We start from the raw sequence: 19,432 nt of genomic DNA on the forward strand, positions 1-19,432 counted from the left end.
TTGTTATATCCTCTTCAATTCTATGCCTTCTGTTTATGTGTATGAATAAAAATATATATAATATGTTTTATTAGACATACACATACATAAAATAAGATGATCAGTCTTCCCTATGCAACTATGCTAATCCCTTATATAATTGAAGGAAATAGCTTTTCTAATTTGTTTTATGACCTCTATTAATAAAGCTAAGTATTTTGTGCTTTTTTCACATACTTTCCTTTAAGCTCTGGTTTTAATGCTTGGTCTGTTTTAGCCACAAATTCTACTTCTTTGTGTTTCTAGAATGTGACAAATGGCCATCTGAATATCCCTGTATTCATTTAGAATGCTATATTCATTGTTTGTCCATCTTTCTGTCCAACTCTTGCTTTGTCTAACTGTGAAACTTATCTTGTATTCTGTGCTATGTATAACTACTCTCATTACCTTTTTTTTTTTTTTTTTGCTTTTTGGAGGGCAACTGGGGTTAAGTGACTTGCCCAAAGTCAACACGGCTAGTTAGTGTGTTAAGTGTCTGAGGCCGGATTTGAACTCAGGTCCTCCTGACTCCAGGGCTGGTGCTCTATTCACTGTGCCACCTAGCCACCCTTACCCTCATTACCTTTGAGACCATTGTTTGCATATATGGCATTTTCTAGAAGTCTGGCTGTAGAATACATAGGTAGTGTAGTATAGAGGAGAGAATACTGAATATTAATTTTCCATTAGGCCTGTCTTCTCCTAAATTGTTTATAACTGTTTTCTTTAATAAATTGCAGTTTGGTTTAAAAAATAGTCCTTAATGCTATATAGACATCAAAAAGCAAACTAGAAAGTAAAGAATGATGACTGAATCTATGCAGTGAGAGTACAAATAGAATTCTGTACACAGTGTATTATTATTATTATGTCTGCGTAGTAGATCTTTAGGTATGTGAAATATGTTCTGATGGATGATTGTAGATATACTTATCTATACATTGATGAAACATGACTAGAACCAGGATGGTTTATGGAAAAGAATACCGAACTTGGTGTCCGAAGATCTTTGTTTGGGTCCTCTTTTTTTTCCCCTCCACATTTTAAAAAGTTTAGACAAATATGAAAACTTAAATACATAATAAGAAAAGAAAAAATATTATAAAATTAAATGTAAAATAGAAAAGATATAGTCATGTGTACAGCAGAACATAGGAGAAGATTCAGAAATACATAGTGATAACTTATTTCAAGAAAGCATATTTGTTAAATATTGTGTGTTATGTTGAAAGCTGTCCATCTTTTCCTTCCTCCCTTGTAAGTTTTCTTTGTTCTTTGCTGTATACTTCTTTACTTTGTTCTTTTTTCCCCTACCACCTCCCCTGTACCCACCACCTCAAAACTGCAATTGAGTATGACTATATATATAGGTATTGATATATACATACATGTATGCATATATACACATACATACACATATATACAGATGTACATATATAAACATATACTTTCCCTAAGAGATTCTACTTCTAATCATCTCCTTTCTCTCCTAACTCTATTTTACTTCTGCCTGCTACCTTGCCCTCCTGTTACCTAGCCTACCCCCACTTCCAGCAATCCCTCCTTTATCCTCCCATTCCCCTAAATCTAAACACCCTTTTGTACACCCCTTTGACCTTTTTTGTCCTCCTACCCTCTAAAACTCCCTCCCTTATCATCCCATTCCCCTAAATCTAAAAGACCCTTCTTTATCCCCCTTTTAACTTATTCCCTCACTCACCCTTCTAAAGATCCCTCCTTTATCCTCTCCTCCCTTCCTATCCCCTTAGAATTTTAATTCTTTCTAAATTTAGAAGACTTTTATTATATTCTTCTAGATGTATATGTATTTGCCCCTTTTAAACCCATTCCCGATGAAAATAGGTTTCCAGAACAGCCCCCCTTTCCCACCTAATTTCTCCACGTTAGTTCTTCATTTTGGACCTCATTTGTGTAAGATAATTACTCTTTTAGCTGTTCTTGACCGGTTTTAATTTTTGAAGTCATATCATACTTGGGTCTACCCCAGTCTTTCTTCTAAGCTACCTAATTTCTAGTAATAATCTTAGACATATGTTTCACATTTTCCATACATAAAAGGTAAGCATTTTCTCTTTATTTAGTCCCTTGGGATTGGTCATTGGTATGTACCTTATATTTCTCTTGACTCTTGTATGTCAAATCTTCTATTGAGTTCAGAGTTTATTTTTTTTTAACAGAGTCCTGAAAGTCTGACAGGTGATCAAATGTCCATTTTTTTTTTTTTCACTCAGAATTGTGCTTAGTTTTGCTGGGTATGATATTTTTCCTCTTTGCTATCTAGTATTCCAAGACTTGAGATCTTTTAGTATCACCAACACTAGGTCTTGTGTGGTTCTGATTGTAGTAACCTCATCTGTAACTTGTTTTTTTTTCTTGTTGCTTGTAATATTTTGCCCTTGATCTGGGGATTTTGGAATTTAACTATAAATTTTCTCTGAATTTTCCTTGTAGGATCTCTTTCAGTTGGTGATTGGCGGATTTTTTTTCTATTTCTGCTTTCCCCTCTTGTTCTAATGCTTCAGGATAGCTTTAAAAAATTATTTCTAAGGATTCTTTTTTTTCATCAGAACTTTCAGGTAGTCCAATTATTCTTATGTTTTCTCTTCTTTATATGTTCTCTAGATACATCTTCATCTCTTATAACTTTCCCTTGCCCATTTCTGATTTTTAAGGAGTCATTTTCTTTCTTAATATTCTGGGTCTCCTTTTTTAATTGGTTGACTTTCTTGTCATAATCTTGTTTTTCTTGTATTCTTATTTTTCTTTTTAATTTTTCCTCCCTCTTTGTCATATGATTTTAAAAGTCTTTTTTAAGTTCTTCAACGAATTTTTTTTGGGCAGGTGACCATTTGACATTACTCTTTGAAGCAGAAGTGGGTTTCTTTGCTTTGGTATCCTCCTCTGAAGATAAATGTCAGTCTTCTCTATTCCCATAGTAGTTCTCTATGGTTAGATTCTTTCTCCTTTGCCTGTGCATTTTTTCTTTGGTAATAACTTAGTTTTTATAATTATCTCTAATCCTGGGGTACAGGGGAATCTGATCCTGTTGTTTTCTCCTCTGACCTTGAACTCAAACCAAGAGTGCCCACAGTCAGTCTTATCTCTGTCCCACTGCTTCTGCACTTACCCAGTGTGTGCTGGTTCCTTCTTGCCCTACTGCTTGCAGCAGCACATCTGGGTCTGGTGTTCCTTGTCAGCAGAGGTTCCCTCAATCTTCCTTGACTCAGATGTCCAACTCCCATCACTGTCCTGGGGGCAAAAGTTCCTGTGGTGGAGGCTGAAGCAGCCTCTCAAGCCAACTAACCCCAGGGCTTGACACTTGTTTTTAAAGGGGACCCTAGTTTGGAGGTGTTTACTCTTCACAGGGATGAAATTTCCTCCTGGGATTTTTCTTCTGGTCATCTCCAGTTGTCCCAAGATAATCGTCCCTGTTCTTCCCCTGCTCTTACTTGTTTTCACAGCTCTATGTTCACCCAGAGGTGCTATTTTATATCTTTTGTGGAGGAAAATCTTGAGCACTTGAAATTTCCTGACCTACTCTGCCATCTTCCCAGAATCCCCTTCTTGGGTTCTCTTTACTAGGAATTGTCTGTGACCATCTCCCAGGCTGGGAATGTTCTGCTTCTTGGCTTCCTTCAGGTCCCAGCTAAAATCCACAGGAAGCCTTTGTCAATCCTTCTTAATTTTAGTGCTTTTTGTCTGTTAATTCTTTCCTATTTATCCTATACATATAGAGTTCCTTTATACATATTTATTTACTTGTTGTCTTTCCATTAAATTGTGAAGTCCTTGGGAGCAGTTACTAATTTTTTGCTTTTCTCTGTATTCCCAGCCTTTAGCACCATGCCTGGCACATATTAGACCTTTAATAAATCCTTATTGCCTGACTGATCGGACCAATAAGAGTAATAATGTGTAACGAAGTAGGAAAGATAGTCTGGGGCCAAGTTGTAAATGTTTTTATAAGATAAACAGAGGAGTTTATATTTGGTTCTAGAGGCAGAAGGGAGCTACTGTAGTTTATTGATTTGGGAAATGACATGGGTATATCTGTGCTTAAGGAAGATCTCTTTAGAAGGACTGTGTAAGATGAATTGTAGTGGAGGGAGCTTGGAGGTAGGGAGACAAATTAGGAGGTCATGGTAATAGTCTGGGTGAGAGGTGATAGCCTGAACTAAGGGAGTCATTTTATGAGTAGACAGAAAATGTTGGATGGGAAAAATTGAACATTTAAATGACAAGATTTCAGGAAATGGTTGGATATGTGAGATGAGGGGAAGTGAGGTGCAGTCAGACAGGAAGAGAATAATGTTATAAAGACCCAGTGAAGAAAATATCTTCCATCAAATGTACCAGACTGAGAAGAGACAAGTGGCAACTAAGAGGTCATTGGTAACTTTGGATAGCAATTTCAGTTGAGTTGTCTTCAGTTTGAAAGATTGTTGAGTGGTTGAGCTGTAGAAGTGGGGGCAGTAAGTGTAGACAATTTTTTCAAGAATTTGCTGAAAAAGGGAGGAGAGATGCAGGATGATAGCTTAAGGGATAGCAAGGTCTAATAAATTTTTAAGGATGAGCAAGACTTGAGCATATTTGAGGGGACTTTGAAAGGAACCAGTAGGTAGGGGAAATTTGAAGATTAGAGAAAATATAGGGTTTTCTGCTGGAGAAAATGGCATCAAAGGCACGTATAGAGGAGTTGGTTTTGGCAAGGTGAAGGGCCCCCATATTATCAAGATTTTGGGGTGAGAGGAGTAAAGGATGCCATGATCAGTAGTCTTAGGTGTTTCAGTAAATAAGAGGTTAGGTCCTCAGGTGAATGGTTGGGATGAGGAGGAAGTGTGAGAGACTTGAGAAAAGAAAAGGTTGGGAACATTTTCTAATAGGAAGGAGGATAGTGAATCAGAGAAGAGTAAACTGATTACTTTGTAGTAATGAGGACCCAGTTGAGATTGGATAAAATAAATGTATAGTGTACCCAGTCATTTCTTCCTTTGAGGTTCATGCTATTTATGTCTACCATCCTATCAAATCCTGGTAACTGATGTTCACAGACCCTTAGAGGTAGCTTCTCTTCTTTCCTCATTGAGTTTGGTATCCGGCTCACAATTTTTCTGTTTCTCCCCAACTCTTGTCCTCATACTAGAAGACTTAGCATACATATTGAGTCTATTTCAAACTCTTTACCACTCAGTTTTTCACCCTACTCGCTTGCTATGAACTACTCCACCACACCTAAGAAACAAACATGGTCATACTCTTGTGCATAAATGCACCATTTCCATATTCACAAATTCTAAAAATCTCCTTTTAAGACCATAGCCTATTGGATTTTTTCACCTTGCCTTCTTCCTTTTCTTATAAAATCCTACTCATCTGCACCATTACTTCTAGTCTCTTGACCACTTAGTTCTCTCCCAGGCCATCTCCCCCATACTAGAGTTTCTCTCTCCTCTTTTCCCTCTCTTGACCTGTTAAGGAACCAGTTCAATTCTACAGTTCTTGAATGCCTAGCCCCCTTATAGCACCAATTATGCCCAGCTAAGTCTCAGCCTTGGATCACTCTAGGCTTTTGTTACCTTTATGCCTACACATGTGCAGCTGAACAAAGGTGGAGAAAATCACAGTGACTGGGTGCACTACAAATGCATGTAACACAACCTCAACTGGGCCTTTACTACTACTAGGAAGATCCTGCTATACTACCCTGACTAGCTCATCCCACTTTGCACAGTGGCTCTTCTAACCTTTTCATTCCTCCTTAAACTTCTTATGGTTCCTCTTCCCCCAGTTCTCTCAGCTGAAAAATCTTGCCTCACATTTTACAGAAAAAATTGAGGTCATTAACCACAAAGGCCCTCTTCTCTTCTTCAGCTCCTGTCACTTCATCATGTGAGACCGGGTGAAGGAGGAAAAAGTTGACAGTCAGCAACTGAATATATGCTCTCAGGGCACTTATGTTTTCTTGAGTACAGGAACATACATACAAGTAAGCACGTGCAAAACAAAGAGCAGGTAGATATGGAGGGGTGCACACTGACAAATGATGGACTTAGGAAAGGCTTCATGAAACAAGGGCGTTTATGAGGGAGTAGTTAGAAGGCATTTCAGATAGAGGAGATGTCCAGTGCAAAGGTATGGAATCAGGAGAAGGAATGTCCTTTGTGAAAAACTGCAAGAGGGCAAATTTGGTTGGGTCGCAGAGTATGGGAAGGGGAATTTATAATAGGTCTGAAAGGTAGGTTACATCCAGATTAGAAGAGCTGCAGTAGCTAAAGCGGGGCTTAAATTTTAGGCTGAAGGCAACAGGGAGCCTTTGGAGGTTATTGAGTTAAGGAGGTGATATGGTTAGACTGCTACTTTAATAGCTCTGTGGTGAATGAATTGGAGATGGAGGAAAAGATTTGAACCAAGGAGACCAATTAGGAGGCCATGGCAGTTCCTTAAGTCAGGAGGTGATAAGGGCCTGAACAAAGGTAGTAGCCATGCCATTATATTTACTTTATGATAAAACTGTAATTATGTGATAAGATTATATCTGTTGTATCTTTTAAAAATTAAGCTTTTCAACTAACAAGCATTTATTTTCTTTTCCTACCTTTCTCCTCCAGTTAAAAAAAAAGAGAAAAACAATGCCCTTGCAACAAATAAGTATGCACTGTCAAAGCAAAACCAATTTCCATATTGGCCATGGCCAAAAATGTGTCTTATTCTGCTTATTTAATCCATCATCTGTCTGTTATGAGTTTGGGATGATTTAACCCACTGGAAGCTTGGTTGATTATTTTATTGATCATGTGTGAAGAAACTTTCAACATTGCTCATTTTTACAGTATTTGTTAGAATGCAGATTGTTTTCATGGTTCTTCTCGCTTCACTTTCCAAAAGTTCATACAAGTCTTTCAAGGGTTTTTTCAAACTGTCCCTTTTATTGTATCTTATAGTTGCAGTAGTATTTAATTACTTTTATATAACATAATTTGTTTAGCCATTCTTCAATTGGTGACGAGCCATTTAGTTTACAGTTCTTTTTGGCTATTATATCTTCACATGTACCTTAGAAAGTTTTGGTGCTAGCCAAAGCTTTTCAAACTTTTTTCATAAGAACTTGTTTAATGCATTCCTTGCTTTATGTATAAACTTGTGCAAAAGTTGTATTTTTATTTTTTGCTTTTTGGAGGGGGGAAAGGCAGGGCAATTGGGGTTAAGTAACTTGCCCAAGGTCACTCAGCTAGTAAGTATTAAGTGTCTGAGATCAGATTTGAACTCAGGTCCTCCTGATTCCAGGGCTTGTGCTCTATTTACTGTGCCACCTAGCCGCCCCTAAAAAGTTGTATTTTTAAAAAGTATACTATGTTAGTATAAAAAGGAACTTAAGAAACCATCACCATCTGATTCTGTCTCCTCAGTTTGCAGATGAAGAAACAGCCCATAAGGGGAAGCCCAAGGTCATATAGTTAGTTGTAAGTAGTTCTGCTTCTTTTTTTTTTTTTTTTTTTTGCTTTTTGAAGGGCAGGTGGGGTTAAGTGACTTGACCAAAGTCATACGGCTAGTAATTGTGTCAAGTGTCTGAGACCGGATTTGAACTCAGGTCCTCCTGACTCTAAGGCCGGTGCTCTATTCACTGCACCACCTAGCCTCCCCAAGTAGTTCTGCCTCTTGAACCCAGGCCATTTGATTCCCACTCCAGTCCTTCACCATATTTATATATAGTTTAAAAAAGAAACAATGGATATAAACATATCACATAGATAAAGTTTTGTCATAAAGTAATGCAATGAAATGGCTACCACCTTTGTTCATTTCACCATATATATTATATTTGTTTTTGTAAAATCCTGTATTATCTTGGTCAGTTTTCCATCTCTTTCCTTACTTAGAAGCATTTTGGACTTAACTATCAACTTCTAACCTTGCCCCCTTTACTTTCCCTGTGTAAAATTCATAATTTAAAGTTTAAATTAATTTAGGAAAGCAGATCTGTCATAGCATGAAATAAGCCCAGTTTGTGGTAATATCATGTGTCACAATTGGAGATAAGTAAGTTTTAGTTTTATTCTTCCTTTATTAGAAAATTTGAGAACTTTGGTTTACAGTTAAATAACCCTAAAAAGAAAATCTCATGATTATTCTTATCACAAAAGAAATCCTTGACACTAATTATATGCTGTTGTACAAGTCAAAGCCCCTTTATTGGCCTCAGTTTCCTTTTCTGTAAAATGAAGGAGGTTGAGTTAATGATGTCTGGGGTTCTTTCCAGTTCTTCAGTTTCATGATTGCACACCATTTCATTTTGTCAAATTCAGGTAATCTTCAAAATCTCAATTCTGCTACTTAATACCTTTGTGACCTTTGTGACTCTTCACTGTGTTGGATGTCATAGAATGCTAGAATTGGAATATGTAAGCAACATTAAGGTGAACTTTTATTTTGTGCTTCCTGCTATTCTTAAAAAGTATTTTTCCATTTTACTCTTGAGCAATTTTTGATAATTAGAAATAATTTACATAATAGACAGCTGTTAAGGAATATGTTTATCATAGGAGGGAGAAAATCAGTATATTTTGTTTCCAAAAATTAAGAAATTTTTAATAATAGTTTTATCTCATTGTTGATTTCTTCTTCTTCTTCTTCTTCTTTTTTTTTTTTTTTTTGCTTTTTTGGAGTTACAATTGAGGTTAAGTGACTTACCCAAAGTCACACAGCTAGTTTTTTTGTTAAGTATCTGAGGCTGGATTTGAACCCAGATCCTCCTGACTCCAGGGCTGGTGTTCTATTCATTGTGCCACCCAGCCACCTCTTCATTGTTGATTTCTTTCTGTGTTGTACCTTAATTTCTTTAAATTTTTTTTTACCATGGACTTGTCAAACATTTCCATATATGAAGAGCAGAAAAGAGAATTTCATACAAAACCACAGATCTCACTGCATCCAACTTAAAAAAAAGAATATAATAAATTCAGCATATTAGTTTCAAAGCTATCCTGCTTGTCTCTGTTTCTCAGTTTTCTGTGTATTCTTTAAATGCTCCTTTAACCCTTTTTTTATGTATCACTCTCACTAACCACCACCTCAGCCCTTCCATCTGCCTGCAAAAAAGTATGAGGTTGCAACTCACAGTTTAAGAAGTGCTGCCCATCTAATGTAACATATGAGTATGTTCAGGTAAAACAAATTCACACATTTGCAATGTCATACAATGTAGTTGCATTCCAATTTCAAATTTTGGTAAATATTATGACTGTAAGTTCTCATCAAAATTGATGTCTCATTCAGCAAAAATTTCTCACTGGATGATCTCTGATAATCCTTTAACATCTTGTGTTTTAAGGCCCATTTCAACTATACAACTCTCATTTCTAGATTTTTATATTTTATGATCATAGGTTAATAACATCATAGATTTATACATAAAAGGGATTTTAGACAGCATTTAGTTCAACACAGTTGTCTACGTGAAGACTTTATTAAAGAAACTGGCTTCATAATTTTGTTTTCACAGTTACTATTGCTAATTGTATTTCACTCCATCTTATTTCTCCTCCTGTTCATTCTATTCTCTCTCTCCTTCACCCTGTCCCTCCTCAAAAGTGTTTTGCTTTTTGCTATCCCCTCGCTCAACCTGCCCTCCCTTCTGTCACATACCCCTGTCCTTTTTTTAATCCCCTTCCCCTTTTACTTTTTTGTAATATATTTCTATACCCAATTGAATGTCTGTTATTCCCTCTTTGAGCCAATTCTGATGAGAACAAGGTTTATTTATTTCCCCTCCCCTCTCCCTTCTTCCCCTCCAGTGTAAAAACTTTTTCATGCTTCTTTTATGTGAGATAATTTATTCAATTCTACCTCTCCCTTTCCCTTTCTCCCAACACATTCCTGTCTCTTTTTTTTTTAGATATCATCCATTTATATTCAGCTCACACCTGTGCCCTCTGTTTATATTCAGTCTTTTTATTTGCCCTAATAATGGGAAAGTTTTTCAGAGTTACCCCTATCATCTTCCCATGTATGAAGGTAAACAGTTTAGGGTTTAGGGCCCTTATAATTTCCCTTTCCTGTTTACATTTTTATGCTTCTTCTTGAGTCTTGTATTGGAAAGTCAAATTTTCTATTCAGCTCTAGTCTTTTCATCAGGAATACTCGAAAGCCCTCTATTTCATTGAATGTCTATTTTTTCCCTTGAAAGATTATACTCAGTTTTCCTAGGTAGGTGATTCTTGGTTATAATCCTGGCTCCTCTTTTTTTTTGTTTTGTTTTTGTTTTGCTTTGTGGAGGGCAGTTGGGATTAAGCAGCTTGCCCAAGGTCACACTGCTAGTAAGTGTTAAGTGTCTGAGGCTGGATTTGAACTCATGTCCTCCTGATTCCAGGGCTGGTGCTCTACTCACTACGCCACCTAGCCGCCCTGATCCTAGTTCCTTTGACCTCCAGAATATCATATTCCAAATCCTCTGATCCTTTAATGTGGAAGCTGCTAAATCTTGTGTTATCCTTACTTTGGCTCCACAATACTTGAATTGTTTCTTTCTGACTGCTTGCAATATTTTCTCCTTTACATGGGAGCTCTTGAATTTGACTATAGTATTCCTGGGAGTTTTCATTTTGGGATCTCTTTCAGGAGGTTATAGGTAAATTCTTTCCATTTCTACTTTACCCTCAGATTCTCAAATATCAGGACAGTTTTCCTTCATAATTTTTCTTTTCTTTTTTTTGGGGGGGGGGGGAAGGCAGTTGGGGTTAAGTGACTTGCCCAAGGTCACATGGCCAGTTTTTGTGTTAAGTGTCTGAGGAAGGATTTGAACTCAGGTCCTCCTGATTCCAGGGCTGGTGCTCTATTCACTTCACCACCTAGCTGCCCCTCCTTCATAATTTCTTGAAAGACCATGTCTAGGCTCTTTTTTTGGTAATTTTAAAATTCTGTCTCCTGGATCAGTTTTCCAGGTCGGTTGTTTTTCCTATGAGATGTTTCACATTGTCTTCTATTTTTTCATTCTTTTGGTTTTGCTTTATTGTTTCTTGATTTATCATAAAGTCATCAGTTTCCATTTGCTTCATTCTAATTTTTTTTTTTAAAGCAATTGGGGTTAAGTAACTTGCTCAAGGTTACATGGCTAGTTTTTTTTGTGTGGGTGTTAAGTGTCTGAGGCCAGAACCGAATTCGAGTCCTCCTGACTCCGGGGCAGGCGCTTTACTCACTGTGCCACCTAACCGCCCCCAACTTTTATCATTTTTTGAAAAGTGTTATTTTCTTCAGTATTTTTTTTTTCTGGCTTCTTTACCAAGTTGTTGACTCATTTTTTATGATTTTCTTGTATCATTCTCATTTCTCTTCCCAGTTTTTCCTCTGTCTCTCTTATTTGGTTTTCAAAATCCTTTTTGAACTTTTCCATAGCCTACAACTAATTCATATTTTTCTTGGAGGCTTTGGATGTAGGAGCTTTGACTTTGTTGTCTTCTTTGGAGTGTTTGTTTTGATCTTCCTCGTCATGATATTGACTTTCTTTGGTCAGATTTTTTTTTCCTGTTGTTTGCTCATTTTCCCTTGATTTTTAAGGCTCTGCTTTCAGGGTGGAGGGTACACTGTCCCAAGCTTTGGGGTCTTTGTGTAGGTGTTTTCAGACATACTTCTAGGACCTGTAGTATGATCTAAGGAGAGGTGTTCCTCTCCTGGCCTGTTCTCTGGTCTCTGAGTGGCCACAAGCGCTCTTTTCTGTCCTGGAAATGTGAGGACGGTTCCTGCTACGCTGTGATCATAAGCCCTGGTGTGCTAGTTCTCCTCCTCACCCTGGGACTGCCACCTAGCACTGTGACCCGGATCTGAGTATGGGCAAAGCAACAGCCCTGCCTCAGTGCTAGCAAAGAGACCCCTGTCATCTCCTTCCCATCCTATCCTCTTACCATCTGTGGGTTGAGATCTCCAGAAGTAGCTGCTTCAGCTGCTGATTCAGTGTCTCCCAAGGACTGTTCCTGGTTTTCTGGAACGGGTGCTGTGCTGGCATAGCCTGTGCTGGACTGTGCTCCATTCTCACCCAGGTGCAACAGACCCTTCCTCCTGACCTAAGTTGTTTTTGGTTTCTGTTGCCTGAGAGGTCTGGAAATTGCCACTGTTGCCACTTATTCAGGTGCCCCAAAGGCTGTTCCTGGTTTGCTGGGGTCCTGGCAGCACTGGCACAGCCTGCACTGGACAGTGTTCCTCTCTCACTCTGGGGTATCAGACCTTTTTTCCAACCTTTTAAACTGTCTTGAGCTGTGAAATTTTTTAAGTCCGCCTCTTTGTGGGTTCTGGTGCTCTAGAATTTTTTAGAGTCATTTTTAAAGGTATTTGGAGGGGGAGGGGGCAAGAAGGGGGCACAGTGAATAGAGTACCAGCCCCGGAGTCAGAAGGACCTGAGTACAAATCCAGTCTCGGACACTTAACACTTACGAACTGTGCGACCTTGGGCAAGTCACTTAACCCCACTTGCCCTTCCCTCCCCCCTCCAAAAAGCAAAAAAAAAAAATATTTGGAGGAGTTTGGGGGAGATTTCAGGCAAGTCCCTGCCTTTACTCCTGAGAGTAGGGTTTTTGAAGGGGAATATAGTATAAAAATATTGGAACGTTTGGAATGGGGCAGGTTGTAAAGAGCTTTAAATGCCAAACAGAAGACTGTTTTATATTTGATCTTGGACATAGTCAGGATCATGCTCAGATGTATGATTTAGAATAGCTATCTTGGCATCTGAATGGAGAGGATAAAGATTTGGGACCAGTTAGAAGGTTACTGCAATGATTCAGGCAACATTCCTTTCAGTGCTGATGCTCCTTGAGAAGGCCCTCTACAATCATTAGCTCTGCTTCCTTTCCTCAGTCTGCATTCAGACCTCATTTAATTGAAACAGTGCTCTCTGAAGTTGTCAGCAATTTCTTTATTGTCAAATCTTGTCGCCTTTACTCAGTCCTTATTGTTCCTGATTTCTCTGCAGTTTTTAGCCCTGTTTGATCACCCTCTTCTTTGTGGTACTCTGTTCTCTCTAGGTGTTTGTGACACTGCTCTCTTCTGGTTCTCTTTTATTTGTCTGATCACTCCTTTTCACTACCATTTGATGAATATTCATCTAATTTGCATCCACTAAGTGTGGGTGTCTCCCAAAGCCTTTCATAACCTTCTTTTCTGCTACCTTTCCAGTCTTCTTATGTCTTACTCCCTCCACCTGCTCTTTGATCAGTGACACTGACCATTCTGTTTCTTGAAGAAAACAAACCATCTCCCAATCCTTTGCATTTTCATTGATTGTCTTCTATGCCTGGAATTCTCTTCTTACTTATCTCCATTTCCTGGTTTCCTTTTAGTTCCTTTAGGTCCCAAATAGGATCTCAGCTTTTCAAGCAGCCTTTCTTAATCCAACCCTTTATGCTAGTACCTTCCAAGTTTGCCTACAATTTATTCTGTCTACATCTTGTTCCTAGGGTCTGTTTTTTTCCCTTTATTGGTATCTCCAGTTCTTCTCATAGATTCTAGCATATAGTGGTGCTTAAAAGTGGTGCTTGTTGACTTGACTTATAATGTTAGATTGAGACCTTTGCTTTTTTTTTTTAAGCCTTTTATCAGCTTTTTCTATGGTTTATTAAGAGTGATTACAGGTTGCTGTTATAAATCATAAGGCAGACTTTTTCAGCCAAATATGCCAGAATTTGTACTTCCAAATTAATGTTAGCCTTCAGAATAGTTGACCTTGGTAATTTATACAATTATTATAGTTTGCAAAGCACAAAAATAAAATAATTATATTTCTTAGTAAATTCATGAATAATGGTTTTGTTAATAGTTCTATTATGGAAGATAACTATTTGTTTCCTTATGTAAGACCCAAGTTTTCTTAAGGGTCACCACTGTATCTTAATGTGATCTTAAATTAGATCCCTGCTATGAAGTAGAAGATTTATTTTGTCTTGTAAACTAAAGTTCTTATGATAAAGACAGGAAAGCTAACTTAAAACATTGATTTTTTTTTTACTCCAATTTAAGTGCTGTTTCTACCACATTAAGCTGCCTCTCATTCTCTCTCTAGTTAATTTCTTCCTCCATCTAGTCAACTGTTCCAATGTAGCTCTTGTCTATACTTAGCTCAGAATATTCTCATCTATCTTTCAGTGTCCTTCAATGCTTGATTTCACAATGACCTTATTTTATATTTTTATCGATCACTCAGAATAAGACATAGGATTGTAAAGTTACAAAAATATATGGATCACATGAAGCTGGAAATGATTTCTGATACTATGAATAACAGAATCAGGGTATCAGAAAAGATATTGGGCTAGTTTTCTTGCCCTGACCTAGTTATAACACATTTAAAGTATTCTGTTTGATTCTGGGCACCTCATTTTGTGATAAATATTGATAGGCTGGAGTAGTCACGTGGGTGGAAACTTTTAAACTTAAAGGTATCAGGATCCATAAAAGAACTGGGAATGCTTATCGTAGACATATACATATACATACTTCCTATTTTCCTTAAAAGAGTATAAACTTTGTGTTTTTATCCCTAACGCCCAGCACAGTGCCAGGCACACAGTAGGTGCTTAATAAATGTTTGTTTATTGATTTAGGATGGCATCTACCTTATGTACCTTAACATTCTCAACATGTTACTAATTATCATTTTTCGTCATGTAGGCATTCTTTTTCTCCCTTTTCTATCACAGCAGAGGAGCTCAGCTCATTGTTTGAAAAAAAGAACTTCAAAGTCAAGTCTTCAAGTGTGGGGAAGCCATCGCTCCTCTCCGTGCGCCTAGAGCAGTGCCCACTCCAGCTGAATAATCCTTTTAACGAGTATTCCAAATTTGATGGTAAGGTAGGTAAAAGTGATCTCTATTACCTTTTAATAAATCAGGAAAAATTGCTGTGGTGAATCCTGTGTCTTGTTTGGCTTCTTTGTTGGGCATCTGAGTTAACCAGAAACCTCTTGTCTAAAATGTTGCTAAAGTGTATTCACTCATTACAACCTAGGGCAAAGCATTTAATTGTTCTTGGATGACTCACGGTCTTGCTATGACTTCCAACTTTCTGAGCATAATACTCATTGTCTGGGATTTTACTGATAGAAACCGGGAGAGATGGAGCTCCATGTGTTCTGCTTCGCAGACTTTTGGATGTTTTGCTCTGATTGTTTTTCTTCATGGTCATAACACTAGTAGGACTTCAAACAGTAGCTCTGGACTGAGATTGAAGAGACCTGAATTTGAATATCACTCAGTTGATAACTAGCTCTTTGATCTTGAACAGATAATCAGTAAATATTTATTAAGCGCCTACTATGTACCAGGCACTGTGCTAAGCACTGGGGATATAAAAAGAGGTAAATAAATAATGCTACTAATAATAAATAACAGCATAACAATTGACAATAACATAATCATAACCAGCATTTATATAACACTTTTGCAGTTTACAAAGTGCTTTAACAATATTACCTCATTCTGCCCTCACAACAACCCTATGAAACAAGTACTATTATTTCCATTTTACAGGTGTGGAAACTGAGGTAGACAGAAGTTAAGTGACTTGCTTAGGGTCACATAGCTAGTAAGTCTCTAAAGCAAGATTTGTACTCAGATGTTCCAGACTCAAGGTCCAGTGCTCTATCCATTGTGCCCCATAGCTATACCATCTATGTACCTAGTTTCCTGATATATGAAATGGAGACTGGGTGGTAAAGTAAAAAGGCCATTGGATTCAGTTAGAAGACCTGAATTTGAAGCTCAGTGCTACCATTTATTATTGTCTTAAGCAAGTCACATTACATTTCATGGTTGTCTCTGTTTCTTCATCAGTCCAATGATGGAATTTTGCTAAATTATTTCTAAGGTCTCTCTAATTCTTAACATTCTATGACTAGATGCTCTCTTAAGACCTCTCTATGTGTCCGATTCATGAATAGCTGCAGTGCTTTCTGAACTTAAAAATACTATTCAAGTATTCTTTTTCATCATCATCATCATCATCATCATATACTACTACAACTACCCCAAGCTACCTTTTTTAGGGTTAGCACCTACTGTGTTCACAGCCCTGAAGTAGCCAGTGGAGTAGATAGAAGAGGTATCTGGTAAGTCTTAGGCCCCACTCTCAGCAAACTTATTATTCATCAGTAGGATGAGATACCAGAACCAATCATTACAATAACAAGATCATAATCTTGTGGCAGGTGCATAAAGGCACTTAAATGATTTTTTTTCTATTACTCTCATAACAACAATAACACATTACATTTATATGGAACTTCAGTTTACAAAATGCTTTCTTATATCTTACCTTACTTGTACCTCATGACAAAGCTATGATATTTATGCCACAACCCTTACTCTCCTCATTTTACATATTAGGAAACTGAGATTCGAATCAGAAAGAAAAAAAGATTCTAGTTAATTGACACTTCTGGTTAATTGAGTCCTCATCAATCAAGGTCTAGTGATAGCAGATTTGAATGGCTAAGATATAGTCATTTCTCATTTGGTAGAGTAGTTGGCGGTGGAAATGGTATTTCTTGGACTTGTTTTATTACCCATCTTTCCTCAGCCCATTTACTTGCCAATTATTTCCTCATATTGTTCCCTTTTATGAAGACTTGGCTTATCTCATGTTTAGCTCTGGGAACTCATTTGCATAAAGAGGACAGTGATTTGCCCAGCCTGTGAAATGGGTGATGCTCTTGTACTGGCTTTTTGGCCCAGGGATGACTTCCTTTTTATTTATTTATTCGTCTTTTAAGTTTATTTATTTATTTATTTTTAGTTTTTCAATATTCACTTCCATTTAGGGATGTCTTAAAGAAAGATGTGGACAGTTTTTGCAGTTTTGCACTGGCGAGGTGATGCTAAGTGACCGCTTATGGTTTGCAGGGATGAGAGAACCTTCTGTTGTCTTTCTGTACTATTAAAATTAATAAATGATGCAGTGTATTTCTACTAATTTATTTTTATCTGTGCACTTGTAATTGTTCAGTGTAAAAATTTTTTGACAGAAATTGCTCAGAATTCAGAATAATAGTTGATATGTACATGCTTTACTTCTCTAATTTCCTCTTAGCTTCCCAGCTGTGTGATGTAATAATGCAAGTATTATCATACCCATTTTGTAGATGAGGAAACTGAAGATTCTCATATTGAAGCTCATTTTCCCAGGGCTAAATGTATGAGATTGAAAGAAAAACAAAGTTGAAAGAGGGCCTAAGGCAGAACGACAATGAAAAGGACATTGGATTTAGCATCACCACAGTGTCTGAAATTGAGTCCAGCTTCTTCTGGTGATCTTTTGACAGGCTTCTGTGTGACCTTGAGGAGCTCCTTTCCCATCACTGTGCCTCAGTTTGTAAAATGAGGGAGTTGTACTAGATGGGCTACAAGGTTTCTTATAATTTAAATGCTGTAATCCAGTTCTACAAATATTAAGGATCTGTAGTTTATAAGATACTGGGGATACAAAGACAAAAATAGCCCCGTCCTTTAAAGACCTGACGTGTCATAAGTCTCCATAAAATACATGTATCAGTGCAATATAAGCTAAGGAATGGAAGGATCAAAGTCTCTATACAAGATGTACTTTCATCAGCTCTTTCAGCTGAGGAGTTCAAAGCACTAGGGCATAGCAGGTAGAGTGCTGGAGTTGGAGTCAGGAAGACCTGGGGGCATCTTACCTGACTATTACTACCGTGTTTCCCCGATAATAAGACCCTGTCTCATTAATTTTTTTGGAAAGAAAAACAACAGAGGGCTTATTTTCAGGGGAGGGCTTATGTTGTCCTGCCTCAGCTCTCCTCCGCGGCACTGCTCTCAATGGCTCCAGCAAGCAAATCACTGGGGAAGAACAGGATGAGGCTTTCACTGCTGCAGCTCTGATTGGATGCAGCTTGGAGTGCGGCGTGCGTTTCACGGGGGTGGGGAGGGACGGTGCATACAGAGGGTACCGTAATGTAGCGTGTAGCGCAGGGGATCACCTTCACTACAGTAGCAATCTCAATAGGACTTATTTTCAGGGGAAGGCTTATTTTAGAGGAATCTTGCACAGTAAGGGGAGGGCTTATTTTTGGGGTAGGTCTTATTATCGGGGAAACACGGGTAGCTGTGTGACCTTGGGTAAATTCCCTCCTTTGTAAAAACAAAGGGATTAGGTTAAATAACCTATAAAGCTCCTTCCAGTTCTAAATCTTTGTGATCTTTGAAAAGTTACATTGAGAAGGTGGCAGCTGAGCCTTGAAAAAAAAATAAAAAGATCGCTATGATTTTATGATCTATGATATTTTTAGTTTCTTCTAAATCCTAGTAAAGAAAACTTGGAGTTAGAAGGTACAAACTTTGAGACTTGGATCTATAGTTATTAATTGAATGACCATACGAAAGTCACAACTTTCTGTGCCTCAGGTCACTCATCTGCAAAATTGGAAAAGTAATACTTATACTATGTTCCTTATAAGTATTGTTGGGAAAAATATTTTTTAAAAGTTAAATCACTGAGCAAAAAAATTCTCATTTTCAAATCAAATCCAAAGTTTGTATCTTAGTATATTTATTCTTCTTCTGGGTTTTTTTTTTTTTTGTGCTTTTTGGAGGGCAGTTGGGGTTAAGTGACTTGCCCAAGGTCACACAGCTAGTTTTTGTGTTAAAGTGTCTGAGGTTAGATTTGAACTCAGGTCCTCCTGACTCCAGGGCTGGTGCTCTATTCACTGTGCCGCCTAGATGCCCCTATATTTATTCTTCTTCAGGTTGGTCTTACTAGCACCCATGAGTTCACTTGTCATCTCTTTTCAGATTACTTCCAAATTTATAGATTTAGTTTTCATCTTTCTTTTAAGCTCCAGCCCCATATTGCCAACTGCCTGCTGGGCAGCTCTACCTGGATGTCCCTTTGGCATCTCAAACTTTAACATATTCAAAAGAAAGATTACTATCTTTCTCTGAAACCTACCCTCTCTTTCAAAATATCTTCTCTATTTCTATTAAGGGTGTCCCATCATTGGAGTTACCAAGATTCTTCTCCTTAGAGACATTTTTGCTTCTTTACCATTCTGTCTCATCTCTACTCACTTATCTGATTAAGAATTTTCAATGACTTATTATTGTCCCTTAAATTTTGGAACTGACAACTTAATAAATGGAATTCTTAGGTATTTCTTTTGGCCCAGAGGCACCCTGAAAAAAATTTTGAGACACTTAAGAGCACTGTAAAACAAGCAAGTTTGGAAACCTTTGTCCTAGGATAAAGCATAAACCCCTCCATATGGCATTTAATGCATTTCCTGTCTTTGTGTATTATGGCCCTGTTGGCATTTCAGTGTCCTGTTAGACCATGAGTTCCATGGGGATGTGGATTTTAAAATCTTATGTAATTCTGCCTTTCCCTCTTCACCCCTATAAAT

At 37.7% G+C, this 19,432-nt stretch overlaps 1 protein-coding gene across 8 annotated transcripts in view; it reads left to right on the top strand.

The window, feature by feature from the left end:
• MAPKAP1 (MAPK associated protein 1) overlaps positions 1-19,432 on the top strand; it is a 346,315-nt gene that overhangs the window by 52,004 nt on the left and 274,879 nt on the right. For 5 of the 8 annotated variants that reach the window (XM_069082736.1, XM_069082737.1, XM_069082739.1 and 2 more), the window contains one exon: positions 14,724-14,872. The exons of 2 other annotated variants lie outside the window; for them this stretch is intronic. In XM_069082736.1, the coding sequence (XP_068938837.1) occupies positions 14,724-14,872 (149 nt within the window). The remainder of the gene's footprint in view (positions 1-14,723; positions 14,873-19,432) is intronic. One more of the 8 variants, XM_069082738.1, reaches the window with a different exon arrangement.

The sequence above is a fragment of the Petaurus breviceps genome, unplaced genomic scaffold (assembly GCF_028583685.1).
Source record: "Petaurus breviceps papuanus isolate PSGF00001 unplaced genomic scaffold, PetGlider_PUasm1.0 171, whole genome shotgun sequence".
NCBI lineage: Eukaryota > Metazoa > Chordata > Mammalia > Diprotodontia > Petauridae > Petaurus > Petaurus breviceps.